Source organism: Mangifera indica, chromosome 3 (assembly GCF_011075055.1).
Source record: "Mangifera indica cultivar Alphonso chromosome 3, CATAS_Mindica_2.1, whole genome shotgun sequence".
Lineage (NCBI taxonomy): Eukaryota > Viridiplantae > Streptophyta > Magnoliopsida > Sapindales > Anacardiaceae > Mangifera > Mangifera indica.
Window position 1 is genome coordinate 11,833,987 of NC_058139.1, and position 11,308 is coordinate 11,845,294.

At 32.5% G+C, this 11,308-nt stretch overlaps 2 protein-coding genes across 2 annotated transcripts; one reads left to right on the forward strand and one right to left on the reverse strand.

Moving 5' to 3' along the window:
- Positions 1–2,326: 2,326 nt before the first annotated feature.
- Positions 2,327–3,941, reverse strand: LOC123212146 (UDP-glycosyltransferase 83A1-like). Its single transcript, XM_044631206.1, has 2 exons — positions 3,394–3,941; positions 2,327–3,307 (listed from the first exon to the last, which is right to left on the reverse strand). The coding sequence occupies exons 1-2, from the start codon at positions 3,875–3,877 to the stop codon at positions 2,415–2,417; spliced, it is 1,377 nt and encodes a 458-aa protein (XP_044487141.1). The 5' UTR covers positions 3,878–3,941; the 3' UTR covers positions 2,327–2,414.
- A 1,651-nt stretch (positions 3,942–5,592) lies between these two features.
- LOC123211556 lies at positions 5,593–10,522 on the forward strand. The gene is made up of 3 exons (XM_044630363.1): positions 5,593–5,608; positions 9,553–10,401; positions 10,509–10,522. The coding sequence occupies exons 1-3, from the start codon at positions 5,593–5,595 to the stop codon at positions 10,520–10,522; spliced, it is 879 nt and encodes a 292-aa protein (XP_044486298.1).
- Positions 10,523–11,308: the final 786 nt, after the last annotated feature.

Here is an 11,308-nt window from a genome sequence, read left to right on the forward strand (position 1 = left end):
TACAGTTTCAATACAAATTTTGTTTTCTATTTTTGGATTTTAAATGCAATTGAGAATTGACATAATTCATCAGCAATACAAATACGGGAAATTAGTCTAAAGTAGTTGCAAGTAATTCAAAAATTTAAGTCGTTATACTAACGTGAAAATACATATTATGTTTTTATCTCATTTAGTCAAATACAAATTAAGGGTATTTAAGTAATTTTGTATTAAAAAGAATATAAAATAATAAAACCAACAAATAATAAAAACCAACCCAAATGGGTATTATAGTAATTTTATATTTTATGTACTGTTTTTATTGTTGGACTTAGTATTTGGGTGGGAAAATGTTATTACTGCTAACTAAAGGTAGAAAAGTGCTTTTGCACCAAAAAATGGGTGGGAACATGTTAGTTACCCTTACATGTAAAAAGAAATTAAACAATTATTTTGAGTACATAAATAAATATATATTTACGTGTCATTATATGATTGAGTGTTATTTTATCTTTAATTAAAAATCATTTAATCACATGATAACATATATACAATATATATTTATTTGTGTATTTAAGTTTTTATCTTGCATTTTCACACATTGGCTTTAAGAGTTTCAACATATGATGTTGTTACTAGAGATGAAGAGGTGACTAGTCTCATCGCTATTGTTTTCTTGTAAATAACCCAGTCTATTTTAATATTTTCCAAGTTAATCTTTATCCCTACAACAAAAGTTTGATGCTTGGACAATCCATTGAACATCTTTGCTTCAAAAGTTTTGATGAAGTCATTGGTCGCATGACAATTTTTTGTGACTTTGTTAAAAACATCGAAGATAATCTTCAACCGTGTTTACCTGTTCTTAACTTTCTCTACAAATTCATTGAACTGGTTTATCTCCTCATCATGATCAGATAATATCAACTCAAAATTGGCTAACTAGGCTCCCATGGGCCTCAAGGCATTGAGAGATTTGGAGCGACCAGGGGATTTCTTCCTATGAGCATCCTTTTGGGTATTGCTTGCATCACTCGAGTTGTCATAACGTCCTTGAGGATGGGAAACAGCTATTAAAACTTATCAATTTCATATTACTTGACCTTTTCAAATATTTTTGCCCATTCTCTTGAATTAACAATAAACTTCTAGCTGGCAATCAAACTAAAAAACCTCAGTGGATTAACCTAGAGGGTATTTTTTTTAATTATTGTTCTTTTCATAAGATTGAAAAACTTCATTTGTTTTAGAGAATTTAAACCACAAATTATTATTAATTGACCTTTCCATGTTGTGGGTTGCTTTGAAATTTGACTGAATTATTCAAACTTTTGGTAGGTCCGTGATTTGTGTATAAATTTCCTTAATAGACAAGTAATAAATTATTGGCCAAAACACTTATTCCCACCAAAGGTATAGTGTAATCCCGAACTAATACCCATTAATTCTCAAAAACTCAAACATATAAGTTAATTTTTGTTAAAATTTTCAGTTAGGGTTAAAGATAAAATTATTATTTTGACAATAATATTAAACAACTATATAATTCATTATATTCACTTCTAAGTTCATCAAAACTAACAATTTCACCTTTGATTATAGTTTTTTAATTTTATAAAATCATATTTTCCCCTTCAAGTCAAGAGGATGGCTAACATAGTTGGGTTTTAGAACCTGTATCTTGTGGGAACAAAGTTCCTCAAGGCAGTGTCAGATTTGGAACAACCATGGGATTTCTTCCCGTGCTTATGAGCATCCTTTTGGCTACTGCATGCATCACTCGAGTTGTCATAACTTCCTATCACAATTCCCTTCTTTAAGATGAGATTTATGAAACAAAACTTTGATACAATTATGACAACCCTATATAAATTGTGTAATCTTAGTATATAAACATAAAATCGATCATTAAGTAAACCTGTAAAACTGACAACTCTCAAAGAAATCTCAAGAATACGAAGAACAAAGAGATCAAAAGGAAACTCTAATATTTTCTCTCAACTGAAAACAATGCTTGGAATTATATGAAAAATACATTAACAAAAGCTATCTATTTTACAGCTCTTTACACAGATGAAGTCCATATTCATACGCATCCATTTATATGGACAATTAGGAATTTTCTTACGAGATTAAGTTTGCTAGTATGATTCAATTGTTTGTTCTGTGAAAGAATAAACTAAAATATTCTAAAAAAAATTCTTTCGCATATTCTTTGATGCCTCTAGGTTAAGTTTACTCAATCCTTCAAATCAAGAACATAATTTCATATGGTCTTAGGTTTAGGTCGCACTTGATAGTACTCATAGTGCTAAGTTAATAGTAGCAATTCAAGAATCACAAATACATCTAATCAAAATTGATTGATTCGATATAAGAAATATATATGTGATATAGTTATGGAAAATACTCGCACAATTATATATGATTTGTCAAGATTTATTGTACTTAATTGCATCCACAAATCTTCTAAAATTTTTACATGAAGGTCCACCTTCAACTAGACTCCTTCCAGCTATCTCCTTCAGCTTCAGTGCATTTGCTTTGATAGCTTCATCGCTGAGCAGTTTTTCCACCTTTCTTTGTATTTCATGCCTTGCAACAATTTTATTTTCATCCAGGGTTAAATCTAAGCCAATCTTCCAAGCTTGACAAATATAATTTCTATTTTGATATTGATCTGCAAAGCAAGGCCAACATAGAAATGGTACTCCCATGCTTATACCTTCCATTGTTGAATTCCATCCGCAATGACTTAAGAAACAAGCAACAGAAGAATGAGCCAACACCTTCTCTTGAGCTGCCCATTCTACAATCTTTCCGCGACCGGCTATTCTCTCTTTAAAACCCTCTGGAAATCCGGTGAATGATTCATCCACGAGGTTCCATCGAACAACCCACAAAAATGGCAGGCCTGAGGATTCAAGACCGAGCGCCAATTCATTAAATTGTTGCTGATTTAAGGTGGTTGTGCTGCCCAAGGCAACATATATGACCGAACCTGTTGCTTGTTCGTCTAGCCAATTTAAGCAAGATGAGTCCTCAAGGATTAAACTTCCAGCCGAATTTCCTGCATGATTACTTGCAAGTAATGGGCCAATGGTTAAGATTTTCGGGACCAAATCACAGTTCGACGAGTCAAGTTCATAAATGGAGTTGGAAAGAACCCAGTTGGAAATTCTGACAGCTTGGGCAACACCAGTCAAAAGTTCTAATAGCAGCTTTTGTATCTCTGGTTCAGCAGAACAACTCCAGAGATATTCGTTATTTTTCCAAGGAAGTGTTTCCTCTGATAGATTGATCAACTCATCATTCATTGAATTTCCTGCATCAAATTCAATTAATTACAACTAAGAAACACAAAACCAATATATACATCAAATAATCAAATTCAAATAAACATAAACTTACCATTAGCATCAATAATTCCAGATTCAATAAGCCTTTTAAATTGAAATGAGATGGCCAAGGAGGGTGGACCAAAAGGAACAAAAGCAGCTGCTGGAATTCCCATCTGGTGGGCAATTTCAAGAGCCCATCCGAGACAAATATCAGCAACAACACAAGTGATCGGCTCACAGTCATCAGATTGGTTCATTTTCTCAATCAACTCCTTCAAATGACCTGGCATAACTCTGAACACACTCTCATTCATCTCAATTGGATCGTTTCGATCATCACCTTCAAGTCCATCCGGAACCGAAACAAACCTTATCAGGCTCCCCTCCTCAGCTTTCTCCCGCCCTGAAGCCAAGAGTTTGGCCTCGATAAATTCCGTATTAACAAACGTGATTTTGATTCCATGTTCAGAAATCTTCGTTGCCAATTTCAAAAGAGGTGCAACATGGCCTTGTGCTGGATATGGAATAAGCAGGAGATGAGGTCGACTCCCCATTACAAAGAGCTTTTCTTTTATAATGAACTATATGATATATCCCCACATCGCAACTTATAAATAAAATTAGCATCTGATTCCTTCATCAAAACTGGAGTCTTTGTGATGATATAGTGTATTGACTTTTGCGGATATGTACAAGCTACTAAAATTGACTATTATCGACCATGCTTTGAAAATTGAATTGGACCATCTAGTTCAATAGATTAAACTGTGAATTAGTTTATAATATGATTTGATTTTATAATTCAATCTAATCTATATATAAATATGAAGTGTTACCATTTCATTGAAATTCTGATGGGAAATAGCCATTTGGACTTGTCAATTTCATATTACTTGACCTTTTCAAACAATTTTGCCCATTTTCTCAAATTAATAATAAACTTTTAGCTCGCAATCAAACTAAAAAACCTCAGTGGATTAACCCAGAGGGCATATTTTTTTAATCATCGTTCTTTTCTTAAGATTGAAAAACTTTATATGTTTTAGAAAATTTAAACTACAAATGATTATTTATTGGCTTTTCCATGTTGGTGGTTGATTTGAAATTTGAATGCATTATTCAAATCTTTAGGCAGGTCTTCCATTCATTGCACGGTCTTCTCTGCCTACGTTACTCTGTAAGGACAAACAATTTTCCACCCTGGGTGTAAATAATATTTATCTATCTAAAATCAAACTGTTAAAAAAAACTAATGATATATGGATAAAATAGTAATTTTATTATTAATTAATAAAAAAATAATAACTTTTTATAAAACCCAAACATTTTAAATATAATATTTAATATTTAAAAAAGTTTAAAAATTCACAAATTAGTCACTTAAAATTTTCCAAACCTTCATATATTTTTAATCTACTATGTGACCTTAATAATTATAATATGACATTTAAATTCATAATTTGTTGTATTCTCTTCAATTTTTTAAGGGTGTAACTATTATTTTTTAAATATTAGGGGGCATACTAATAATTCAAAATTTTCAAAAAGATCTCTAAACTTTTTTGAATTTCTAATTACCCTAAAAATTTTCAAAAAACCCCTAATATTTTCAAAAAATATTTTACCCCCTAATATATGATCTTATAAAAAAGATACTCTTATCTATAGGAAGAGAGAAAGAAGGGTTGAGGATAAAAGAAAAAGAAAAATAGAAGACTTCTTATATAATTTAGATATTTAAAGAATTATTTTTAATTTATGGTTATTTTGATAATTTTGATAAATGGTAATTTTATTTTCCAATATTTATATTACAATAACAAGTTTAAATTTGAGTGAAAAAAATGTTATTTATGTTTGATTTGTGTATGAAAATATTAGTCATGTTAACTAGGGATGAAAAAGTGTTTTAAGACCAAGCCCTAGGTGAAAAAATGCATGTAATTCACTCTTATTTTGTCCGACTCCGTTGCTTGAATTGTTGCTCTCCGAGTTCACAACATTCGATTGCGATTGTTTTAACTGAAAATTTACTCCATCCATGAATCAATGTTGATGGAAGTCTTTGGATACTCTAGATTCTGGAGGGGACCTTCTTATCTCATGCAACACTTTGAGTCTCATGATTAGCCTTTGGACCTCTGCAGCTTCATTCTGTCATTGATGCCTCCATTGGTCTTGCAATAAAATCGTAGCATTTGAACAGTGGAAGCTCAAACCTAAACACCACGTGCATGAGAATTCTTTCTTCTTTATCGACTAGCGCCTCATGTCATTCACAAGTGGTAGTAGTGTGCACACTTTTGAGTATATTAATAATATATCATTATATAATTAAATATTATTTTATTATTAATTCAAAATCACTCAACATATCATGATATATTTGTTAGAATATGCCATAAAAACCAATCGCTTTAATTGGTTTTAAGGGTTGTATATCTTGCATATACATTATTAATAAAAAAAAAGTTCTGTTATACTTCACATGTTTTCAACGTCACTTATATATATATATATGTTGTTGTAGTTGTATATTACATCCATATTAACTACATGCATACGACATGTGAAAGGTCCCGATGAGTTTTAATAAACGTCATCAAATCGTTCCCTACATAGGCAATCTGTTTGGGCAATAGTATTGCATAGTGGGTGTGTGCTATATCACCACAGTATATCAATGAATGATATTAGACATGGTGGATATACACATGGGTAAACAATGGAACCATTTGATGGTTAGAGAACTGATCAAAGGTTATTTTATTATATTGTTTATCGAACGTGACCGCTGAACGATGATCACATGGGCATTAATATGTAGTCAATGATACATCGTGAATCATACTAGTGTATAGATCCTTTGACTTGAGATATCATAGTTGTGCTTCGTTCCGGAACATATGGTTCATACGGTGTATACCACGAAGCTAATCATGTCTCGTTCAGAAGCCGTTTTGATCATATGTTGCTTGAGCGAGAGGACAAGTGATGATCATACAAGGATCCGTCAGCTCGACTGCTCCCGAGTTCCCATACGAATATCGAGAAACATGAAAATCTAAAACACTGGCCAGTGTAGATAAAAGACCACAAGAAAAGAGTTTCGATGTGGCACGTTATGATGTATTACCTGATATTCGAAAAGATTAAATATTGGATTTTGACATTCCATGAATCCAAGCTTAATCGGGATGTAATGATGGAGGGATTGGACTACATGGTAAGTGTGAGTAAGAAAGGTTCATTTGATATTATGTGAAGCTTGTATTTCATTGTGATGTAGGGGTCATGGGACATTGCTAGATGATACCACATGATCAGTGGGAGCTTCATTTTGTAGCGGAAAATGAAGTATATCAGTTAACGACAGTTTTAGGTTATATAATGATATAATGAAACGTATCGTCCGATATGGGGCCCACGACTACGTCACTATGAACCTTGAAGGTCACACCTATATTTTAAGGAAGAAAATGGTATTATGAAGCTGAAAATATTTATCCATGGTGGGCTAGCACTTTTCGAGGATAAAAATTGTGCTTTTCGAATAAGATTCGGAAAAGGGGCAAAATTGTCATTTTACACCTTTCAAATTGTTTAGAAAGTTAAAATGATTAATTTTGGGCATAAATGAATTAACATGTGTCAAATTCTCATTTCTCTTACTTTTCCACCAATGAGAATTAAACATATGTTTAACTTGATAATTATCAAGTTTTAATGCCATAAATTTGAGAGAAAATAAAGAAAAATATGCAATTTTTCTTTACTTCTTCTTCTTGGCCGGGAAAAAGTTTCTCCTTTCTTCCATTTTTCTTCCTTGCATGGTGTAAGTCAAGAGATCACTTATTTTAGTGATTCAAGCTTCCAAACTTCAAATCAAATTACAAGGTACAAAGTAGTTTACATGTTTATATATTTTATTTCTTGAAAAATCATGTAAACTTTTCAATACCATTGTTACATATGATGTGAACATAAATTAAAAATTTTAATTTTGTTGCCAAAATCCTTCAAATGGTATCAGAGCAAGAGTTTGATCCTTGAATGACAAGAACATGCCATAATTTTAGGTGTTTGGAAGTGTTAGTGATCAAAACCTAAGCTATAATTTTTGTTATGTGTGATTGGTTCAAACCAAGTGTACATATGTTATTAGGAATGTCTTAATAGCATTGGAGAAGCTTTAAATTGTTGAAATTGTGTTGGATAACTTTTGACATAATTAAAATAAAAAAAAAAAAAAAACCCTAATTTTAGAAATTTGGGTGATTTTTAAATTAATGGTTTAATCATGATTTATACATGATTGTCATGATATTCACATGAATTTTAATCTTGACTTTACATGGGAATGTGTTTTTTAAGAAACTTAGTTTGTGAGACTTGGTGAAGGGCATGAACAAGTTGACATGATTTCCATGTGTTTGGTTGATGGAAATAACATTCAATGTTGATTGAATTGTTATTAATTCCTTAAACTAGTGCTTGACTTGGTTTGATTGAGAATTGAATTCTTAATAGCTTGGATTGGATAAATTACTTTATGAGTAACCATATTCATGCTTGAATAATTATTATATGGTGAGATGAATTATGTTTGAGTGATGAATGATTCATATATGTCATGATTTGGTGAAATGCATGACACTTGTGAATTTGGCTCATATTTGGCATGTGTTATGTATTTATATTACAATTTGTCATTCTAAAATATATTCATGTTTAAGTATGAATTGAAACATGGTTAGTGAGATTTTGGTGAACTTGGTATATGTTTTGGAAACATCAAGAGTTAGGGTTTCATGGTTGGTTTCAAGAAAAATGTAATATAGAATTTTGGTTTAAATTACTTTGTTTACTTGTTATGGTTTGATCTTGTAGACACCAAACATTGGATGTGTTTGTATTTTAGCAAACTTGAATGAAAAGCATGAAATATGGTAAATTATTTGTTAAGTTTACCAAATTACAAATTTAATTTATATGTATGAATGTTTGACTAGGATGCCCAAAATGTCATGTCATTAAAGGAATTTATGATAGTATTAATGTGTGACATGTGTATGCTATATATTTGAGACATAGTGACATGGTCAACATCATGCTTTTAAATGCTTAATATTATGTATGCTAGATTGAAATAAACTTAACATGTTAGATGTGTTTGTTGTCTTAGATACATAAATAAAAACTCAAGTTTGCTAATCTAGGATTAAATTATAAGATATTGGATGTCTTATATGCAAGATCAACCTAATGTACATTTTAGATATGTGATATGCTAAGTTGTATGAAAATATGATTTCTTTTGTTTATTGAATAATATAGTTGATATGTGTTCAATAGCATGTCTAAGTTTTATGTTTTATGTTATCATATAATTTGTTTATGGTATATAACACATAGTTTTGTGTTTTAGAGAACTAAAACTTTTAGGCATGAAATATTCTTACAATACCATTTAGGATATTAGAAAAGTTTTCAATGGCATAAATTGTAAGAATATGATTTAGTAATATGTCTTGGGTGACAAATACGTATCCAAAGATATATACTAGATTACCCAAGATATAAAATGACTCTTATTAATAATAATAAAATCTTCCCTAAATTTTCAATATCAAATTCGAGCCTTCCATTGTGGGTTGATTAGGGTTACGTCATAAGGCTAGACATCCTAGATTTCTATTATGTGACGGATACTATGTCATATGACGTAAAATTAGTCGATTGGTGTCTAGAGTACTATTTCTGTCATTCCCTAGATTCTATTATGTGCGGGAGTGATGGGGTATTATATCTGGAAAGCACGATGGGTTGAATTTGACTAGTTTAGAGTGCTTAGATCTATTATGTGCGGTGCTCAAAGCTAGAGGCTCACATGAATCATAGCTTGCATTTAGAATGTAAAAGGAAATCGTTTCCTACTTATTGAGCTTGACGGACTTAGATCTATTATGTGCGGTTTGTCAAGTTTGATAAGAATTTGATTCCCCACTAGAAAGTGATCCAATGAACTTTCCGAATCTTCAACCGGGGAAGTATAAGATTTGAATAAAATAGTGGGAGCTAATAAGATTAGGTTTATTGGTAATTTCTAATGAATTTGTTATTTCTTGCAGCATTCTCTCTTGTGATCTAGAATCTCAAAATGTCAACAGCAAACAATATACTCCTGAAATTGATGGACTCGCATGTGCTTATTGGTCCAAATTTTAAGGATTGGCTGAGAAATCTGACCATCGTTATCTTGAAAAGTCAGCTTATGTCTTGGAGGCACCTTTACCAACAGCAGTGGACCCTGATGCCCCTGAGACAGAGCAAAGGGCTTATGCTGAATGGGTAGATGCTGACTTACGAGTTCGCAGTTATATGCTGGCATCAATGAACTCTGAACTTCAAACTCGGTTTGAGAACGTGAAGAGTGCGTATGAAATTATCACTACTTTAAGACAATTATATAGTGAAAATGCTCGAGTGAAGGAATATAATTTGATGACTTCACTATTCAACATGCGGCTTAGGGAGGGCATTTCCCCAGATGATCATGTTATTAAAATGATTAATAAGGCTGGGGAGTTACAAGTTATGGGCACAGATTTGCCGCATAATGTTCGGGTGAGTTTGATTCTCCATTCACTCCCTCCAACTTTTAAGCCGTTTATTACAAATTATAATCTCAATAGGATTGAGCGCACTCTCCCTGATCTTCTCAATGATATTCAAGAATTTTACAACAATGAGAAGAAAGGGAAAACACCAGCTGAGTTGCTAGCTACTTTTGCCACGAGAGGCAAAAAGAGGCAAGCTCAAAAGCCTTGGTGGAGAGGTTCACAGATGGGATCTGGTGGACCAAAAGTACAAAGAAAGGGTTTTAAGAAAACCACTGCTAGACCTTCTAGGATGAAGGGTTTTGGCATTGACGCAGCACGTTCTCAGCCTCCACGACCATCTATTCCACAGAAAGAAAAGAAGCAGGAGAAGAGCAATTGCTTTTATTGCAACCAAGAGGGGCATTGGAAGAGGAACTGTCCCCTATACCTTGATGATCTGAGAAAAAGCAAAACAGGTACATATCAGTGTTATGTAATTGAATTTGAATTAAATGTTAATTCAAACATTGATTCCTGGATATTAGATTCTGCTGCAACTTCACATGTTTGTGCTTATTTACAGCATCTGCAGAATAGTTCTGCCTTGAAACGTGATGAGATCACACTGAGACTGGCTGATGGGACACGAGTTTCCGCAGAGGCTGTAGGTGTATGTAATGTACAGTTACCTACTAGGCATGTAATAACTTTATATAAAACTTTGTATTTTGCTAATGCCACCAGGAATATCATCTCTATTCCAGTTTTGTGTAAAAATGGTTATCAATTTACCTTTAATGGAAATGAATGTCTAATTTATTTTGGGAATAGATTAGTGGGAAATGCTATCAATACAAATGGTTTGTATGTGGTAGAGTTTGATTTACATAGCACTATGTATTCAAAATCATCTAAAAGAACTAGGGATCATATAAATCCAATAGTTCTATGGCATCACAGATTTGGTCATATTGGAGAGGATCGGATTCGACAATTAGGAGAAAGTGGACTTTTAGGTTCATTGGGTTCAGAACCCTATCCTACTTGTGAATCTTGTCTTCGAGGAAAAATGATCAAGCTTCCGTTTAAGAATAAAGGGGAGCGAGCCAAAAATATATTAGAGTTGATACACACTGATGTGTGTGGCCCCTTTAATGAAATGGCCCGAGGAGGTTTTTCATACTTCATTACCTTTATCGATGATTATTCTCGATATGGGTATTTGTATTTAATGAAATACAAATCTGAAGCTTTTCAAAAGTTCAGAGAGTTTCAAAAGGAAGTAGAAAACCAGACTGGGAAGAATATTAAAACTTTACGTTCAGATCGTGGAGGTGAATACTTGAGTACAGAATTCCAGGAGTTCTTAAGAGACAAAGGAAT